Source organism: Vipera berus (assembly GCF_964194415.1).
Source record: "Vipera berus genome assembly, chromosome: 1".
NCBI classification, from domain to species: Eukaryota; Metazoa; Chordata; class Lepidosauria; order Squamata; family Viperidae; genus Vipera; species Vipera berus.
Genome location: NC_138202.1, coordinates 1,733,801 through 1,753,908, shown reverse-complemented (window position 1 = coordinate 1,753,908; position 20,108 = coordinate 1,733,801). Strand labels below are relative to the sequence as shown.

Sequence of the window (20,108 nt, the reverse complement as noted above, 5' to 3'; positions counted from 1 at the left end):
CCGTGATGTTACCATGTTGGCTAATGAAAAGTCTACAGGAGAAGCACCAAGCTCAGAGATCACCCAGGACCCCCCCCCATCCTCCCTCCCTCCCTCCTCCTTTCCTCCCCCCTCCCCCCTAGTGCTGATGATGCTACCTCATTGGGTAATGAAACGTCTGCAGGAAAACTGCCAAACTCACCCAGGACCCCACTGTCTTCCTCCTCCTCCTCCTCCTCCTCTTTCTCCTTCCTCCCCCCCCCCCCCTTCCTGGTACTGATGATGCTACTGTCAAGTTTGGGCTTTTCAAGTGACTCTGAGGCATGGTTTACCTTAAAAGTCCTTTATTAGCCTAATGCACCAGCAAATGCTTGCTCGAAGGAAGCTGGAATCTGAAATCTCCACCCCTTGCACTATATTAAAACACAATTCTCCACCTTTCTAATTTTGTCATTAATCACATTCTCCAATTAATTTAAAGAATTAGTTTCTCTTCCCTTAGACAACCCTCCAAGTTCTTATCTTCTTTAATTTCAGATGGCCTTGAGGAACAATCCTCCTCTTCCCCCCTCCCAACCTTAATCCAATCTCTTAAAGCAATGCACAAGTTTAACAGATGAAATGGCTGCTTCTTCATCTCTTGTCAAGCAAGAACATTCGATGTTAGCAGCATTGACAGCTACCTAGCTGGGTAATAAAAAGTCTGCAGGAAAAGCACCAAGCTCAGAGATCACCCAGGACCTCATTGTCTTCCTCCTCCTCCTCTTCCTCCTCCTCTTCCTCCTCTTCTGCTTCCTCTACCCCCACACCTCCCTTCTCGCACCGATGACGTTACTTAGTTGGGTCATGAAACACCTGCAGGAAAAGCACCAAGCTCAGAGATCACCCAGGACCTCATTGTCTTTTTTTAAAAAAATCCCATTTATATCCCGCCCTTCTCCGAAGACTCAGGGCGGCTTACAATCTAAGCACAAATCTTCCTCCTCCTCCTCCTCTTCCTCCTCCTCCTCCTCCTCCTCTTCTGCTTCCTCCACCCCCCTTCCCTTCTCGCACCGATGACGTTACTTAGTTGGGTCATGAAACACCTGCAGGAAATGCACCAAGCTCAGAGGGCACTGAGTTCAAGGCTCAGTTCTGCCCTGAGCTACAGGTCTCCTCTTGAGCTTCCAATCTTCTCTGGGTCTCTCCCCCCCTCTCCCCCTCCCCACCCCCCTCAGGAGCAAGCCTCCTGGGTCTGCCAGTGCGAGGAGGGCCTGGTGCAGAAACTGGAGCAGGATTTCAAGGTGACGTTGCAGCAGCAAAGCTCCTTGGACCAGTGGGCGAGATGGCTGGACGAGGTGGTCACCCAGGTGCTGAAGCCGCACGAGGGGGCGGCCAGCTTCCCCCGGGCGGCCCGGCAGTTTCTGCTGAAGTGGTCCTTCTACAGGTAAGCCCTCTGCCTCGACCCCCCCCCCCGCCCCCGCCCCCTCCTCCCCCGGGGACCAGAGAGCCATGCACCACGGCGCGGAAACGTGGGCCCGAGGGGTGGAGAAGCTGACTGGTCCTGCAGTCTGATCTGCTAGCTTTCTGCTTGGAGCGGATTCTCTTCCTTGGAAAAGCATGTCGTTGTGCCGTTTAGTTGGAACCCCTGCCCACACCCATGTATATAAACACACACACACACACACACAAACACGCACGCGCGAACACAAATAATAATAATTGCATTGGTTGTAGTGATGTTACCTAGTTGGGTCATGCAACATTTCCAAGAAACAGCCAAGCTTGGAGAGCACCAAGGACCCCATGGTTCTCCTCCTCCTCCTCCTCCTCCTCCTCCTCTCCTCAAACCCCCCTCCCTTCTAGCATTGATGATGTTACATAGTTGGGTCATGAAACCTCTGCAAGAAAACCACCAAGATCAGAGAGCACCCAGGACCCCACAACTACTCTTCCTCTTCCTCCTCCTCCTCCTCCTCCTCCTCCTCCTCCTTTTCCTCCTCCTCTCTTCTCCCCAAACCACCAAGGTCCCCACAACTACTCTTCCTCCTCCTCCTCCTCCTCCTCCTCCTCTCCCCAAACCCCCCTCCCTTCTAGCATTGATGATGTCACATAGTTGGGTCATGAAACCTCTGCAAGAAACCACCAAGATCAGAGACCACCCAGGACCCCACGACTACTCTTTCTCATCCTCTTCCTCCTCCTCCTCCTCCTCCTCCTCCTCCTCCTCCTCTCCCCCCACCCACTCTGGCGTATCCCTGATGCTGTTACCTAGTTGTGTAATGAAATATCTGCCAGAAAACAGCCAAGCTCAGAGATATTCCCTTCTATCAGCACACACACGGGCACATGCGTGTGCACGCGCGCACACACACACACACACTTTGCTTGCCAAGAACAGGAACAGCCCCATTTCTCTTCCGAAGCCAGGAAGGGCCTCTCCCCATCCCCGCCCCACCCCCCAGCTCTCAGGCTCAGCTGACGGTCCCCCCCTTTCTTCCTCCCTCAGTTCCATGGTGATCCGCGACCTCACCTTGCGCAGCGCCGCCAGTTTCGGCTCCTTTCACCTGATCCGCCTCCTCTACGACGAGTACATGTTCTACCTGGTGGAGCACCGGGTGGCCGAAGCCACAGGGGAGACGCCCATCGCCGTGATGGGAGAGGTGAGCGCCAGGGACGGCTCGCCAGCAGCCGTGCAGGGAGGGAGCGAGCAGAATCCCTCTGGCGGCTGGGTGTATGACGGAGGACCAGAGCCGGAGGGGACCTCGGAGGTCTTCTAGTCCAACCCCCTGCTCGCGCAGGAGACTTTATACCGTTCTGGACAAATGGCTGTCCGGCCTTTCCTTAAAAACCTCCAGCGATGGAGCACCCACAGCTTCTGAAGGCAAGCGGGGGGGGCGCTTCTGGGCAGGTGGGTTGGCAGAGTCTCTTGCAGGACAGTAATAATGGCTGGGGAGGCCTTTGGGGGCAGGGGAAGCGCCCCCCCATTCATCCCAAAGGCCGGGCTGTCAGAAGCCCAGAGAAACGCATGTGGACAAAACCAAGGTGGACGGCCAGCCAGCTGGACGATTCTCCCTGTTTAAAACTACCTCCCAAAGGGAGCGGACAGACCTTCTCCTTTTCTGGGAGAGGCCTGCTCATTGCAGGCAGACCCCCCCCCGCAACCCCCTGCCCACCCTTCGGCCTCCCAGTGCTGGCTTTGCCCCGAGACAGGAATCTGGATTTGCTATAGCGGCCAATATCTGTCGCTCGGGCGTTGGACAAGGGTGGAGGGTCGTTTCCGAGCTGGTGAGCCGGTTTCCGAACGTTTCGTTGGCAACTTCTTCAGCGGCGTCTAGGGCATGTCTGTGCCGGTGTTCTTCGTGTGGTTTTGTGATGGGTCAGCCGTGGGGGCGTCATGTGAGGGACTTGCGGTGGGCCTTGAGAGCCCCATCGAGCCCCCGTCATCTTCTCTTTTCCAGTTCAGCGACCTCGCCTCCCTGTCTCCGGCGGTCCTCGATAAAGGTACGGATCCTCCGGCCCTCCTGCACCGGGAGGCCTCTCGCCAGCCCATTGGGGGGCTTTCTTCCCCCACTCCCCCAGGTTAAAGCTGGGCCCATCTTTCTCCTTCCCGCAGACACCTTCGGCGCCCTAGGGCACGAGGCCGGAGCCTGCAAGCCCCAGGTGAAGCGCGAGCACAGCGACCCCGGTCCATCCTTGCAGGAGATCTAGCCTCCGGCTGACGGGCAGGTCCTGTGCCCTCGACCCCGACTCCACCGAGAGTGCCAAGGCTTTCCGAGTGATGCCCCGTGAGGACTCCCGGTCCTTACGGATGACGTTGTGCCTCTTGATTCCACCTCGTGTTTACAGATCTTCGCCAAAGACGGGCCGGTGTCCAGCAAAGACAGAGAAGGTCCTCGGCAATCAGCCCGGTCCTTCTCTTTGCAGGGACCCCTGGCCAGCTCTCCTTCCCCCACCCCCACCCTCCCTCCTGCTCTTTCTCTCTGCCTTAACTGACTCCACTCACCGAGGGAAAAACCTGCCGAGGTGCCACTGTGATCCAAGTCTATGCGCGTCAATTTTGCGCCTGGCCAGAGAAGGGGGACTCATCCGGCGTCCTCTCCAACTCTTGCTAAATAAATTGACACTGTGGCCAATCGTGAGCATCCGTCATTGTCCTTGAATCTCTCTTTGCCTGTCGTCGCACGTAGCTAAGTGCCATCTTCTCCTGGGCCCAGGTGGGGCACCACTGGAGGAGGGATACTCTAGGACGGTGTTTTGCTGCAACCTGAGCAACTTGTGGATCAGAAGGTCGGCAGTTTGGCGGGTCGAATCCCGAGTGCCGCGTAACAGGGTGAGCGCCTGTTACTCATCCCAGCTTCTGCCAACCTAGCAGTTCGAAAGCATGTAAAAATGCAAGTAGGAAAATAGGGACCACTGCGGTGGGAAGGTGTGTTCCATGCGCCTTTGGCGTCCAGTCATGCCGGCCACATGACCACGGAGACATCCTCAGACAAGCGCTGGCTCTTCGGCTTTGAAACGGAGATGAGCACCGGCCCCTAGAGTCGGAAACGACTAGCACGCATGTGCGGGGGAACCTTACCTTTACCTGAGCAACTTGAAGGTGGGTCCACCCATCTTCAAGTTCCTCAGGTTGAGGAATTACAGTCCTCGACTTACAACTTACAACGGTTCATTTAGCGACCGTTCAAAGTTACAATGGCATTGAAAAAAGCGACTTGCGACCGTTTTTCAGACTTACGACCGTTGCAGCATCCTCCCCCCCCCCATGGTCACGGGATCAAAATTCAGAAGCTTGGCAGCTGACTTATAGTTATGGCGGTTGAAGTGTCCCGGAGTTACGTGATCCCCTTTGGCAACCTTCTGACAAGCAAAGTCAACGGGAAAGCTGGGTTCACTTAGCGACCGTGTTCCTCACTTAGCAACTGCAGTGGGTTCACTTAACAACAGCGGCAAGAAAGGTCGTGAAAATGGGGCAAATCTCGCTTAACAAGCGTCTTGCTTGGCAACAAACATGTTGGGGTCTATTGTGGTCGTACATCGAGGATTACCTGTACTCCAAGGACAAACAGCCACTTGACGGGAAGAATGGCAAAGTCGTCTTCCTGCAGGCACACTTCCCAGAATTCCCCAGGTTGTCATGGTTGCGCCAGGAACCTGCTTTGGTTCTCCCAATCCTCAGCAATCCGGAAATGGCACAATCCAGGCAGGCCAAGGTTAATATGGCTGAATGTGCACAGGGACGTCTGTGTGAATCAGTGACCTATTTACAGGTTGGGTTTGTCTCCTGAAAACTGCACATAGCTTTCAGTTGTGGGTGTGCAAGTGTAGCCGAAAACGGGGATGCCAAAGTTTTGAACCGGGCGATAAATGCAGCAACAAAGCGGTGTACAAAATATTTATTTTCTTGGTTAGGTTCGTTCCTTCGTTCATTCATTCATTCATTCATTCATTCAATAATTGAGATAATTTAAATGATTTAAGCAGCCCCAAATAATTCAACATTGAGCCGTAGTGGCGCAATGGTGAGGATGCAGCATTGCAGGCTGACTCTGCCCACTGCCAGGAGTTCAATCCTGACCGGCTCAAGGCTGACTCAGTCTGCCATCCTTCCAAAGTCAGTAAAATGAAGACCCGGATTGTTGGGGGCAAAGAGGCTGACTCTGTAAACCGCTTAGAGGGGGCTGTAAAAGCAGCGTGAAGCGGGATATAAGCCTAAGTCCTTATTGCTATTGATATGGGTGGCGTATCGAACGGACGGATGAATGAATCTTTGATAATATCCCTGGCTGGCTCGCATCATCAACACAGGAAATAAAACAAGGCCAGAATATTAAAACCATCATGCACGGCGGTGCCATCGCCCTCCCACGCTGAATCCCCCTGGGCTGGGTCCAACTCGCACCCTGGCACCAGCCAGTCGAGCCCAACCTGCAGCCATCCCATTCTCCAGATGTTGTCAGGAAGGAGGTGGGCAGCCCCCTCCTGTGGAAACTTCCATTTGGATCCCTGCACCAATCCAGGGGTTGGACTAGATGTCCTCGGAGGGGGGGGGAAGGTCACTCTGATTCCAGGAGAACTACAATCTCTTTCCCCCCTTCCCCCCGCTCCCAGGTTCTCCTGAAGCTGAATCCCGCGAGAGAAAAGGAGTCACACACGGCAGGGCCCGCTCTGAGTTCAGGATATGCTTTTTTAATACACCAAATCCGTCAGAATCCAACTCTCAGGCTTGAGATATATGTCCAGGTTGCCCTCCCGCCCGTCTCAGAGGGCCAGCAGGGCCGAGTTTAGCTCCGGAGTCTCTCGGTCACCCCCCTGCACGGATGCCCGTTCGGGCTTCCTGGCTCTGCCGCCGGAGCCCGCATTCCTCCTCTTCTCCTCCATGCCCACGGGAGAACCGAGGAGCCTCGGCAGAGGCGGGGGCGAGCCCAGTCTGCTCCCCCACGGGTGCTCCTCCCCGAAGGAGTTCACCTCGTAGAGATAATCCAAGCTGGTCACGGCGCTCAGGATCTCTGGGACGCTATAATCAAAGGAGAGCAGCTCGTCCGGCAGATTGAGGGACCGGATGTCGCTGGACGAGTCCTGGCTGGCGAAGCAGCAGCCATCCCGGACGGTCCCCCCTGCAGCCTGGAGCCCTTCGTCCAGGGAGGGCTCGGTGTCAGAATGGATGGGCGAGCAGTCAAAGAGCTTCATGGCGTCTTCCAGGGGAATCTGGTCCAGCAGCTGAAAGGCCTCGCCCGGCTCCTCCAATAGGGGGGTCTCCCGTAGGAGAAGCCCCTCCAGGTTCACGCAAGGCTCCAACGGTTCCATCCCCTGGCAGGGAAACGGCTCTTGAAGGTGGATGTCGGGGCTGTGGGAAGGCTCCCCCATCCCCAGGGGGGCATCACCACCTTTGAAGTCCCCTTCCTCTGCTGGGAAGCCCTTGAAGGCTGGGAAAGCCAGGCCGGGCCTGGGGTTGAGAGGCAGGTAAGGGCCCACCTGGCTTTGCTGCTGCTGTTGCTGCTGCTCCTTAAGACTCGGACTCGGGACCACAGCCAACAGTTTGTGGTCTTCCGCAGGCATCAGGCTCTCTCCTGGGAGATGGGGCACCTCCACGAATGGGGGGCCGTGTGCCAGGTTGGCCACGAAGCCGACGTGGTCGGTCAGCTTGGCGGGGGAGCCCTTGGGCTTGAAGAAGGGCATGGCAAACGGAGGGTTGCCGGTCACGGGCTGGTACGGGGCGTAGGGCAGGGACTGGGCCGAACCCTTGAGATACTTCTGGCTGTCCAGAAGGTACGGGTTTTGGGGGCTGGGCCCGCTGGACAGTTTGTACACCGAGGGCTGGACGAAGTTGGCCGTGGCCCACTCGATGCGGTAGATGCGGGGGTCGAAGAAGCAGCCGCAGGGCGCCATGTGGAAGCCTGCAAGGAGAGGAGAGACATCACCAGGCCTCCAAACCAGTCTGGGCCAAAGGCCAGCCGGGCCGTTTGTTGGGCACAATCCAAAATGGCTTTCCTTCTGCCCCGGAGTCTGGCAAAGGCCTTGCCTGGCCAGAGCATGGCAGCGATGCCCACGTGTGGGGCACAGGAAGGCTTTGCCTGCAAGGGACCATCCCCACACGCTGCCCTGGGTTGGCAAGGAAGAGGGGCAGATGCATGATGCAGAGATAGGTAGGTAGGTAGGTAGGCAGGTGGATGGATGGATGGATGGATGGGGGGTGGGGGAGTAGACAGACAGATGATTGAAAGATTGATATCATTGATAGATAGACAGACAGATACAGACAAACAGACAGACACATGCTAGGATAGAGAGATGATAGCTAGAGAGTTGATAGATGATGGATATAGATGATCATGATAGAGGATAGAGGGATACATGATAGGTAGGTGGATGGGTGGGTGGATGGATGGGGGTAGAGGGTAGACAGATGATTGAAAGATATAGATGATCATGATAGAGGAGAGACAGACAGACAGATGCTAGGATAGAGAGAGATGATAGCTAGAGAGAGTAAGATAGATGATAGATAGATAGATAGATAGATAGATAGATAGATAGATGATAGATAGATAGATAGATAGATAGATAGATAGATAGATAGATAGATAGATAGATAGATAGATAGATAGATAGATATAGATGATCATGATAGAGGAATAGAAAGAGACAGACAGATAGATGCTAGGATAGAGAGATGATAGAGAGAGTAAGATAGATAGATAGATAGATAGATGATAGATAGATAGATAGATAGATAGATAGATAGATAGATAGATAGATAGATAGATAGATAGATAGATAGATAGATAGATAGATAGATAGATAGATAGATAGATAGATAGATAGATATGGATGGATGGATGGATGGATGGATGGATGGATGGATGGATAGATAGATAGATGAGAGAGAGAAGTTAATTGCAATATGAATCAATCATCTTGCACATTGATTAGAGGATCATTGATAGACACCACAGTGTCCAGTCTTGGTCTTTTCCCCTGGGTGGGGGGCAGCTCTGCCTCCAGGATGGGGAGGGTGATTCTCACCCATCCCCAGGACCCCTGCGAGATGCCTATCCAGTTTCCACAATTTTCCTCCCAAGAACCTTTGAAAAAAATCGGTCCAATTTTCCTTTCCTTCTGCCCGGTTCCAAATCTGGGTTTTACAGTAATAGCTGTTGTTCCCCTTTTTTTTGAGTTTTGGGCACCCACCGATCACATCCGCTTTTATTAGCTCTTCCCACCCCCCACCCCCAGAATGGTTAGGGTGAGGGTGATCGATTAATAGTTGACAGCGAGTTCTGTAAATTTATGTGCCCACCCCATAATCCTGATTTACGCACCCACTCTATAGTCACAATAAAATATGGCACCAAGGGATTGCATCCGTGGTGAATGAAAACGTTTTGGAGATGAGATGTTAACCGCAATGGCGAGCAAGAAAGGGCCAAGCCAGCATAAATGTGTTGCACAAAGGCCACTCTGCCCCATGGCTACTTTCTACGCACCACAAAAGATTTACCTGCTGGGGGCGCTGCACAAAGATCTTGATTAGGTGGGTGGTACAAGCTGGGCGTTCCTGCAATGACAACACAAGACAATTTAGCCAGGGTTCTCCGATTAAGCCAGCATTGGTGGCTTCTCCTCTTCTACCACTTCTGGCTGAGCTTTTAAACTCAGGATTCCCACTTTAAGCAGCGTAGGTGTCGGATGCAAGTGTCGCTGCGAGCTTAGAGGCGCCGCGAATCCTGGTTTTAGCATGACCTTGCCTTGTGAAGTTCATTTTTAATCAGTTGGCCTCCTAGTTGTGCAGGATAGCGGTTTAGTTTTTGGCTTGTTAAGCGAAGGTTGCAACTGCTAGTCCAAATTGCTCGCCCCGCTTTCCTTAGCGAGTCAATTGGGGGGAAGGAAAAAAAAAAACTGGAGCCGTGGGCTGCGTCAACTAAAGGTTTCTCACCACCGCAGAAGTTTGCAAGACGTTTTGGGTCTCCTTACAAGACCGAATTGTTGGGAGGGGGAAGGGGGTGGTAGGAAACCAACTACATCCTGGGTTAAGGGTCATCTTAACACACACACACACACACACACACACACACACACACACACACACACACAGATTTGAAAGAAATGGGTCCTGATGGATTCCTTTTCTGCAGAAATGGTGCAAATCTACCACTCCTGGCCCAGCCGAGAATTTATTTCACCTATCCAGGCATCCCCCAAGCTGCGAAAGAGGGGGATTGCACCCCTGTCCCCTCAGAAGGGGAGGGGCAGGAAAGTAAGGATGCCCCCCCAAGAACGAACCCGGGAGAGGGAGGGCTACCCAAAAGGCAGATGAATTCCTTTCCTTGGGCAGCAGCTGAGGGCTGCCTGGTGGGTCCAGGAAGTTGCAATGGGGCACTCTGCCCTCCAAGAAGAGGGGCCAAGCTCGGGAAGGCGTGGGCCAGTCCTCCTTAGGCCTGCCGGTCCGGCTACGGTTCGAGCAAGGGATGCCTACCTACAGAGGCAAGGTTTTCGGGCAGGACAAACGCCCGTCCAAACTGCCCGTCCAGTCGCTCTATGGGCCGAGAGGTGTAGGTCTCGTGCTGGGGGTAGAAGACTTTGGGCTGCTGCATGCTCCCTCCTGGGGGCTGAAGGACCGTCTTCCCATCTGGACCCCCCTGCGGAGGGAGGGGGCGTGGCTTCCTGGAGTCCGTTGCCATGGGCACCCTTCTTCTGTTTGCATGGTTACTCAGGAACGGGTTCCAGGTGGGTCCTTTAAAGATTCTGCAGCCCTTGACCCCCGTAGGACAGACGGACGGACAGACCGTGGGTGGGCGGGGGAGAGAGAGGAGAGGAGAGGGCTGGGGGGGGGTGGAGGGGTGGGCAAAAAAGTCATTGCAAGAACCAAGGAGGGGCAAAGGGTCTCTGGCGAGCGCAGAAGGTCTACGGTACCCATCGGCCTCCTCTCTGAGCATCCTTGGGGCGTTCCAAGAGTCCCGTCTACGGAAAGGAAGACTGACGTGGCCACCAAGAGGGCTTTCCCCAAATCTGAGGTGTTCCCCCCCCCTCCTCCCCATTCTTGAAACCTGCAGGGGCAGTCAAAAAAGGCAAGATGGCCGCTGCGATGATGGTGTAATTAAAGCTCCCACCTGCCTTTTGTACCTGTGTGGCAGTTAGGATCCATCCCATTGTCGGCCTGGTTAGGGTGTCCCTGCCAAAACAATGCCGCCCTGTTCATTTGGCGCCCGGTGATTGTGGGGGGGGGGGACAGAGTGTCCGTAGAGGCCCCTTTTCCTGGTGTCTTTTGTGATGCTCTGGTTTGTTTGGGTCTTCTTTTGAAATGCTTTGCTCTTCCAATCGCTTGCATCTTTGAGGGGCCCTTGATGCTCTCTGGGCCTGGTGGTTTTCCTGCAGACGTTTCATTACCCAACTAGATAACATCATCAGGGCTAGAAGGGAGGGAGGGAGCAAGGAAGAGATGGAGGGAGGGATGAGGGAGGAAGGGTGGAAAGGAGGAAGGGAGGATGGGAGGAAGAGGGAGGGAGGGTGGGAGGGAGGAAGGGAAGGTGGGAGGGAGAGAGATAAAGGGAGGATAGGAGGAAGGGTGGGAGGAAGAGGGAGGAAGGGAGGGAGGGGGAGAGGAAGGGAGGGTGGGAGGGAGGAAGAGTGGAAGGGATGGAGGGGGAGAGGGATTAAGAGAGAAGGGTGAGAGGAAGATTGGGAGGAATGGAGGGAGGGAGAGATAAAGGGAGGATGGGAGGAAGGGTGGGAGGAAGAGGAAGGATGGGAGGATGGGAGAGAGGAAGGGAGGGAGCAAGGAAGGATGGGAGGATTGGAGGGAAGGAGGATAGGAACGGATAGAGGGAGGAAGGGATGGAGGAAGGGAGGGCGGAAGATTGGGAGGAAGGGAGGGTGGGGATGGGATTGGGAGGGTGGGGGGAGGAAGGGAAGAAATTCCTCAGCCCGTTTTTTCTGCCTGGCTGGGGAAGGCTGGGGAATTCTGGGGGTTGAAGGGAAGTCAGAGATCTGCTGGCATCTCGGGAATTCCCCCCAAAGGCCAAGGCTTTCCCAGGTGGGGGGGCTTGATCCTGAGCCCGGGGGGGGGCAGCAGCAACAGGTGCCTTGCGCGGAGGGCCTTAGGGCGGGCCAGGTGGGAGAGGGTCCCTCCAGTCCGTGCATCAGGGCCATTTCCAGCTTCCAAACTTTGAGGGCTGCTCCGGTTCGACTGCGAGCCGGGAATATTCTCTTCCCCCACCCCAGTAGCACCAAATTGTGTTTGTGCAATTGAAGAGGTCTTCCTAGGCATCCCCAACGGCCGCTTCAGAAAGGGCTGCCCCTCCCCGGATTTCCACCCCTTCCTTGGCTTGGTGATGCGCCTGGGGGGGTTTTTCCAACCTTGGCAGCTTTAAGACTTGGGGGCTTCAACTCCCGCCCGGAATTCCCCAGCCAGTTTGGGAATTCTGGGAGTTGAAGTCCACAAATGCTTCCTGGGGAATTCCCTCCCTCCCTCCCTCCCTCCGTCCCTCCATTCCTTCCTTCCTTCCTTCCTTCCTTCCTTCCTTCCTTCCTTCCTTCCTTCCTTCCTTCCTTCCTTTCTTTCTTTCTTTCTTTCTTTCTTTCTTTCTTTCTTTCTTTCTTTCTTTCTTTCTTTCTTTCTTTCTTTCTTTCTTTCCTTCTCTGCATTTGCCTGAAATGGTACAGGTTTTCCTGCTTGAGCAAGGAGGTTGGACTAGACGACCTCTAAGGCCCCTTCCCATCCTATTATTCTATGTCCCCCCAACACCTCTCTTTCCTCCCTCCCTCCCGAAGCAATTCAAATCAACTGCATGCCAGATCCACGAGAGATTCCCTTTGGCAAACCCATGCATGGAAAAGAACCTGGGACACCCATTGACTGCAACGCGGCCATCCGGCTACCCAAAAAAAAAAAAGGCAAATGCGATCCTGGACAGCTTCAACAGAATGAGATTTTCTGACTCCGAGGGTGGGGGGGAAACGTTCCTTTTTATTGTGCATTGATCGGATTCTTTCCCGCCGCCAAATACGGTGCAACGTACATTCCAACTCGCGTTAAGAAGAGCCCAAGGACCCAGTCTGGCGAGGAGGAGGAGGCTGGGTGGCCAATTCGAAACAGGATCCCTATTGGAAAGGAAGGAGGTGTGTGCTTAGCCAAGAGAACATGGGCCAAGGGGGTGTTCCCAGGAGGGGCATCCTGCAGAATTCAGTCAACGGATCACTCTTGAGAAGATCAAATCCTCACCAGGATCGCGGCCCTAGCGATGCACACAAGAAAGTGGCAGGTTTCTGCCCCATTGTTGTGGCTGCCATCTTGGCTTTTATATTTTTAAGGTAAAGGTAAAGGTTCCTCCGCACATGCGTGCTAGTCGTTTCTAACTCTAGGGGCCGGTGCTCATCTCCGTTTGAAAGCCGAAGAGCCAGCGTTTGTCTGAGGACGTCTCCGTGGTCATGTGGCCAAAACGCTGTTACCTTCCCACCGTAGTGGTCCCTATTTTTCTACTTGCGTTTTTACGTGCTTTCGAACTGCTAGGTTGGCAGAAGCTGGGATGAGTAACAGGCACTCACTCTGCTACGCGGCACTCGGGATTCGACCTGCCAAACTGCCGACCTTCTAATCAACAAGCTCAGCGTCCCTTCTATATATGTATTTTTTTTTGCTTGCTAACAAAGAATAAAGGGAGACCGATATTATCATTTCAAACTTATTTGTTCTCATCAGTCAGCCATACCCTTCTGAGATTCGAACCTGGGCCGACTGCGTCTTAAGCAGTTGTTTTAACCCCTAGGCCACAGGCTCTCTCTCTCTCTCTCTTTCTCTCTCTCTCTCTCTGTTAGCTGAGAAGCAAGGAAGATATGTGTTAAATGTTTGTTAAGCATTCAGAATACACTTGCTTAGTCCCAGACACGGGACAAATCTTATTTCCTGTTTCAGCCTAGCCCAAGGCCATCTACAGGCAGTAGCCACAGCAGTGGCAGCTCATATTTGTGTGTTGTTTTTTTTGGCTTGCTAACAAAGAATAAAGGGAGACCGATATGATCATTTCAAACTTATTTGTTCTCATCAGTCAGCCATACCCTTCTGAGATTCAAACCTGGGCCGACTGCGTCTTAGGTTCGAATCTCAGAAGGGTATGGCTGACTGATGAGAACAAATAAGTTTGAAATGATCATATCGGTCTCCCTTTATTCTTTGTTAGCAAGCCAAAAAAATTTACACACACACACACACGTATATATATATATATATATATATATATATATATATATATATATATATATATATATATATATATATATATGTAAATTACTAACAAAGAATTAAAGGGAAACTGAAGATGCATTTCTGACTCCTTAGTCGTCCTCAGTCAGCTATACCCTTCTGAGATTCGAACCTGGGCTGATTGCATACAAGGCAGTGTTATTTGCCTCTAAGCCACAAGGTCCTTCTCGCTCTGTTAGCTTTTTTCTGCAAGGGAAGATATGTTTTTCAAATGTTAACTATTTAGATTACCTTGCTAGGCCCCAAACATGGGGCAAATCTTTATTTCCTGTTTTCAGCCTATCTTGAAGGCTATCAAACAGGCAGTAGTCACACCGGACAATTCATATATTTGTGTAAATTACTAACAAAGAATTAAAGGGAAACTGAAGATGCATTTCTGACTCCTTAGTCGTCCTCAGTCAGCTATACCCTTCTGAGATTCGAACCTGGGCTGATTGCATACAAGGCAGTGTTATTTGCCTCTAAGCCACAAGGTCCTTCTCGCTCTGTTAGCTTTTTTCTGCAAGGGAAGATATGTTTTACAAATGTTAACTATTTAGATTACCTTGCTAGGCCCCAAACATGGGGCAAATCTTTATTTCCTGTTTTCAGCCTATCTTGAAGGCTATCAAACAGGCAGTAGTCACACCAGACAATTCATATATTTGTGTAAATTACTAACAAAGAATTAAAGGGAAACTGAAGATGCATTTCTGACTCCTTAGTCGTCCTCAGTCAGCTATACCCTTCTGAGTATACTGTCTGTTTGATAGCCTTCAAGATAGGCTGAAAACAGGAAATAAAGATTTGCCCCATGTTTGGGGCCTAGCAAGGTAATCTAAATAGTTAACATTTGAAAATATATATATATATATATATATATATATATATATATATATATATATATATATATATATATATATATATATATATATATATATATATATATATATATATATATATATATATATATATATATATATATATATATATATATATATATATATATATATATATATATATATATATATATATATATATATATATATATATATATATATATATATATATATGTATATATATATATGTGTATATATATATATATATATATATATGTATATATATATATATGTCTGTGTGTGTGTGTGTTAAGTATTTGTTAATTCTTTAATTCTTTGTTAGCAATCCAAAAAATTTACATATATATATATATATATGTCTGTGTGTGTGTGTGTGTACAAGATGCTCAAGACATTATATATATATATGTTGCGGGTGAAGAAGGAGAGTGCAAAAGTTGGGTTGAAACTTAACATTAAGAAAACCAAGATCATGGCATCCGGCCCTCTCAATTCCTGGCAAATAAATGGGGAAGAAATGGAGGTAGTGACAGATTTTATTTTCCGCAGATGGGGACTGTAGCCAAGAAATTAAAAGACGCTTGCTCCTGGGGAGGAAAGCCATGGCAAGTCTAGACAGCACACTAAAAAGCAGAGACATCACCCTGTGAACAAAAGTGCGTATAGTCAAGGCTACGGTCTTCCCAGTTGCAATGTATGGCAGTGAAAGCTGGACCATAAGAAAGGCTGAGCGCCAAAGAATGGAGGCCTTTGAACTCTGGTGCTGGAGAAGACTCCTGCGAGTCCCTTGGACTGCAAGGCGATCCAACCGGTCAGTCCTAGAGGAGATCAACCCTGACTGCTCTTTAGAAGGCCAGATCCTGAAGCGGAAACTCAAATACTTTGGCCACCTAATGAGAAAGAAGGACTCACTGGAGAAGAGCCTAATGCTGGGAAAGATTGAGGGCAAGAGAAGAAGGGGACGACAGAGAATGAGGTGGCTGGATGGAGTTACTGAAGCAATAGGCGTGAGCTTAAATGGACTCCAGAAGATGGTAGAGGCCAGGAAGGCCTGGAGGAACGTTGTCCGTGGGGTCGCGATGGGTCAGACACGACTTCGCAGCAAACAACAACAACATATATATCTCCTAACCCTTGGGACACCCCTAAGATCCAAGGTCCCAGAGAGGGGGTGGGCTTCCCTGCAGTGGGGGTGGGGGGATCAGAAAGCCTTGCCAATTATCCTATCTGCTGATTTGGCCCTCTCCCCTCTAGCTGGAGGCCCCCTGCTTGGCTAATGCACAGGTAGAGAATAGGGGGCACCTGGCCCCACAATGGGGGGGGGGTGCATGGTAGGTGCCCTAGTTGGACCACTGTTGAAGCAGGAGCCGGCCGTGGGCTGCAGCCGCCGAAAAAGCCAAGCCAATGTGATGCTTGGAGGGTTTGAAGAAGATACTGGACAGTCCATTTTTCTGAAATGGGCTAGGGCCTCCTGCCTGAGCGGCAAGGGGGTTGGACTAGAAGACCTCTGAGTTCCCTTCCAGTCCCATTATTCTATATGTTCTTTCCTCCCTCCTTCCCCCCGCCCCCGCCTCTCTATTTATTTCGTTTCTTGCTTTCTTCTCCTTTTCACCCCTTCCTTCCTTCCCTGCCAGTCCGTTGAAATGGCGTAGGGTCTCCTGCCTGAGCAGGGGGTTGGACTAGAAGACCTCCAAGGTCCCTTCCAGCTCCATTCTGATTAAGGGTGCACGAACAGAGGGGTAGAATCAAGATCGCGTGAAGTGTTAATTCCACTTTACAAGGCCTTGAGAAGGCCGCACTTGGAATCCTGCATCCCGTTTTGCTCACCACGATGTAAAAAAGATGTTGAGACTCTGGAAAGGGTACAGAGAAGAGCAACAAAGATGATCAGGGGACTGGAGGATAAAACATACAAGGAACGGTTGCTGGAATTGGGTCTGTCCAGTTTAATGAAGAGAAGGGCCAGGGGGGCATGATAGCAGCCTTCCAGTATCTCCGGGGCTGCCCCAAAGAAGAGGCAGTCAAGCTCTTCTCCAAAGCCCCTGAAGGCAGGACAAGAAGCAACGGATGGAAACTCATCAAGGAGAGGAGCAACCTGGAACTAAGGCGAAATTTCCTAACAGTTAGAACAATTATCCAGTGGAACTACCTGCCTCCAGAAGCTGTGGGTGCTCCATCATTGGAGGCTTTTAAAGAAGACAAAGAGAGCCCAGGGTCTGAAATGGTCGGGGGTCTCCTGCCTTGAGCCAAGAGGGTTGTCTCCTAAGACCTCCAAGGTCTCTTTCAACGCGGCTCTTCTACGTTCTAATCCGAAGGTACCCAAATGCTTCTAAACATGTTTTTGGAGAGAGGCCCACAGCGCCAGAGAAGAAAAACTGGAGGTGAATTTCCGGTCTCTGATTTGTCTTTGTCTTTCCCCCACACACACACACTTCTGGAGGCGTGGATAACAGGTTTGGAGGCAAGCGATGGAGCGCAGAGGGCCCGAGGTGACCTGGTCTGCAGGGGATCCCAGCCACCTTCCTCCCGGTCTGCTTGAGGCCCCCACAAAAAGCTGCTGGGTTCCATCCTGGAGGGCCCCGTGGGGTGACCCCAACCGACGGCGCGGCTAGCACCACTTCAGGGGCTTCCGGATCATGACGTAGGGCAGCGCCAGAGGGAAGCTGCTGCCGGGCCAATGCTCAATGGAGGGCTCACTGCTGGGCAGGTCGTAGTAGACGTCGAAGAAGAGGATGAGGGTGACGCAGTGAAGGAGGGCCATGCTGATGAAGACGTGCCTGGGGGAGGGAGGGAAAGCAGCCTCGGTCACTCCAACCCTGTCCGGCACCACTCGCCACGGCCAGCTGGCCGCAGGACACTTCAATGCCGTCTCAATGGTTTGGTTTAGAGGCTTTGATTACGGCTGACCACGATTTCATGGAGATGGTTTTGACTCTCGTGTTTCTGGACTAACTTTGTTTTGTGATTGTTGGCCCTGGTTCTGTTGTAATTAATCTTAACTTTCGTCTTTGTTGAAATATCCCATAGAGAGTTGTCCCATGGGGAGTTGGAGATGGCAAGCTACCTGCCTCCCTCCCTCCCTCCCTGCCTCCCTCTCTCCCTCCTTTCCTCCCTCTCTCCCTCCCTCCCTCTCTCTCTGCCTTCCTCTGTCCCTCCCTCCCTTCCTCCCTTCCTCCCTCCCTGCCTCCCTGCCTCCCTCCTTTCCTCCCTCTCTCCCTTTCCCTGCCTCCCTACCTCCCTGCCTCTCTCCCTGCCTCCCTCTCTCTGCCTCCGCCTCCCTCCTTTCCTCCCTCTCTCTCCCTTCCTCCCTCTCTCTCTCCCTGCCTCCCTCTCCCTCCTTTCCTCCCCTCTCCCTCCCTCCCTCCCTCTCTCTCTGCCTTCCTCTCTCCCTCCCTCCCTTCCTCCCTCCCTGCCTCCCTATCTCTGTCTCCCTGTCTCCCTCCTTTCCTCCCTCTCTCTCTCCCTCCATCCCTCCCTCCCTCTCTCCCTTCCTCCCTGTCTCCCTCCTTTCCTCCCTCCCTCCCTCCCTCTCTCTCTGCCTTCTTCTATCCCTTCCTCCCTCCCTTCCTCCCTCTCTCTGTCTCCCTGCCTCCCTACCTCCCTGCCTCTCTCCCTGCCTCCCTCTCTCTGCCTCCCTGTCTCCCTCCTTTCCTCCCTCTCTCTCTCCCTCCCTCCCTCTCTCCCTCTCCCTCCTTTCCTCCCTCTCCCCCTCCCTCTCTCTCTGCCTTCCTCTCTCCCTCCCTCCCTGCCTCCCTCTCTGTCTCCCTGCCTCCCTCCTTTCCTCCCTCCCTCCCTCTTTCCATGCCTCCCTCTCTCCCTTTCCCTGCCTCCCTACCGCCCTGCCTCTCTCCCTGCCTCCCTCTCTCTGCCTCCCTTTCTCCCTCCTTTCCTCCCTCTCTCTCTCCCTTCCTCCCTCCCTCCCTCTCTCCATGCCTCCCTCTCTCCCTTTCCCTGCCTCCCTCCCTCCCTTCCTCTTCCCTCCCTCCCTCCCTTCCTCCCTTCCTCCCTCCCTGCCTCCCTCTCTCTGCCTCCCTCCTTTCCTCCCTCTCTCTCTCCCTTCCTCCCTCTTTCCATGCCTCCCTCTCTCCCTTTCCCTGCCTCCCTACCTCCCTCTCTCCCTCCCTTCCTCCCTCCCTCTCTCACTTCCTCCCTCCCTGCCTCCCTCTCTCTGCCTCCCTCTCTCCCTCCTTTCCTCCCTTGCTCCCTCCCTGCCTGCCTCCCTCTCTCTGTCTCCCTCCCTCCCTCCCTCTCTCCATGCCTCCCTCTCTCCCTTTCCCTGCCTCCCTCTCTCCCTCCCTCACTTCCTCACTTCCTCCCTCCCTGCCTCCCTCTCTCTGCCTCTCCGTCTCCCTCCCTCCCTCCCTCCCTGCCTGCCTCTTACCAAAAACTGTGGAGGTAGCAGAAGTTGAGCCTTTGGCAGAAGCCGCAGAAAAATTTGTCCGTCAGCCAGCAACTGATGGCGACGACCCACCAGAAGGTCATGGTCAGTGCCGCACGCCTGACCGCTGGGCTGTTGCACCTGTGGAGGGGGACAAGGCTGAGAGGGCCATCGCCCAGCAGGTCGATGCCACCACAGGGGGGGGAGCCATCCCGCTGTGCCCCCAGCTGGGTCCCTGCTCTGTAAACGGGACCCTCGCCCGGGTCTTGCCTTCCTGGGCAGCAGCTGGGTTCAGGCCCCCTCGGGGGGGGAATGTCCCAGGCCTTCCGCCTGAAAGCAGAGGAAGGGCTGAGCCCCTGGAGCCCCCCCCCCTTGAGGAAAAGGGCCCGACTCTGGCAGAGAGGCGCCTCAGAGACACCGCCGGTCACGCTGCTCTGAGCCCGAGGGAAAGTCTTCCCGACTGGTCTTTGCCACCGAATACAGGCAGTCCTTGCCTTACCACGGTTCATTTAGCGACCGTCCAAAGTTACGGCGGCACTGAGCGAAGCGACCCAGGACCCAAATCGCAGCAGCCGCCCGCCCTGTCCCCTCCGGAGGGTCAACGGCCACCGGGCAGGGCGGCAAGGAAAGCCTCCAGCCGCTTACCTCCGAACTTCCACGAAGGCCAGGTAGAGCAGGTGGAAGGCCACGCCGTTGAGGATGTAGGCATTGAGGGCCGGCTTCACAAAGGACATCAGGGTGCCGGTCACGGTCACTGTGGCCACAAAGGTGAGGAACTGCTCCCTACGGGAGGGACGGCCGGACTCAGGCCATTTGCCCCGGAGGGGGTGCTGCCTCCTCCTCCTCCTTCCCCTTCTCTTCCTCTTCCTCGTTCCCTTCTTCCTCCTCCTCCTCTTCCTCCCTCTCAACCTTCTCTCTTTCCCCTCCTCCTTCCCCTTCCACCTCTCTCCCTTCTTTCTCCTCTTCCTCCTCCTCCTTCCCCTTCATGCTCTCTTCCTCTTCCTCCTTCCCTTCTTCCTCCTTCTCCTCTTCCTCCCTCTCAACCTTCTCTCTTTCCCCTCCTCCTTCTCCTTCCACCTCTCTCCCTTCTTTCTCCTCTTCCTCCTCCTCCGTCTCAACCTTTCTTTCTCCTCTTCCTCCTTCCCCCTTCGTCCTCTCTTCCTCTTCC

At 53.2% G+C, this 20,108-nt stretch overlaps 4 protein-coding genes across 4 annotated transcripts in view; 1 reads left to right on the top strand and 3 right to left on the bottom strand.

Moving 5' to 3' along the window:
• RFX2 (regulatory factor X2) overlaps window positions 1-4,105 on the top strand; it is a 62,101-nt gene extending 57,996 nt beyond the window's left edge. Inside the window, exons 14-17 of the mRNA XM_081314813.1 lie at window positions 1,197-1,405; window positions 2,468-2,621; window positions 3,420-3,462; window positions 3,575-4,105. Of these exons, the coding sequence (XP_081170939.1) occupies window positions 1,197-1,405; window positions 2,468-2,621; window positions 3,420-3,462; window positions 3,575-3,669 (501 nt within the window). The 3' untranslated portion in view covers window positions 3,670-4,105. The remainder of the gene's footprint in view (window positions 1-1,196; window positions 1,406-2,467; window positions 2,622-3,419; window positions 3,463-3,574) is intronic.
• Window positions 1-20,108, bottom strand: part of LOC308677033 (nicotinamide riboside kinase 2-like) — an 828,951-nt gene that overhangs the window by 463,964 nt on the left and 344,879 nt on the right. The gene's annotated exons all lie outside the window — the stretch shown is intronic.
• PRR22 (proline rich 22) lies at window positions 6,223-10,055 on the bottom strand (the record flags this gene model as incomplete). The annotated part of the gene is made up of 3 exons (XM_081314812.1): window positions 6,223-7,358; window positions 8,963-9,019; window positions 9,938-10,055. 3 exons carry the CDS (start codon window positions 10,053-10,055, stop codon window positions 6,223-6,225), a joined length of 1,311 nt encoding a protein of 436 aa, XP_081170938.1.
• Window positions 17,171-20,108, bottom strand: part of LOC308660436 (alkaline ceramidase 1-like) — a gene marked incomplete at both ends in the record, with an annotated part of 10,762 nt that continues 7,824 nt past the window's right edge. The window contains 3 exons of the mRNA XM_081314811.1: window positions 17,171-17,339; window positions 18,944-19,081; window positions 19,586-19,723. Coding sequence (XP_081170937.1) covers window positions 17,171-17,339; window positions 18,944-19,081; window positions 19,586-19,723 — 445 coding nt within the window. The remainder of the gene's footprint in view (window positions 17,340-18,943; window positions 19,082-19,585; window positions 19,724-20,108) is intronic.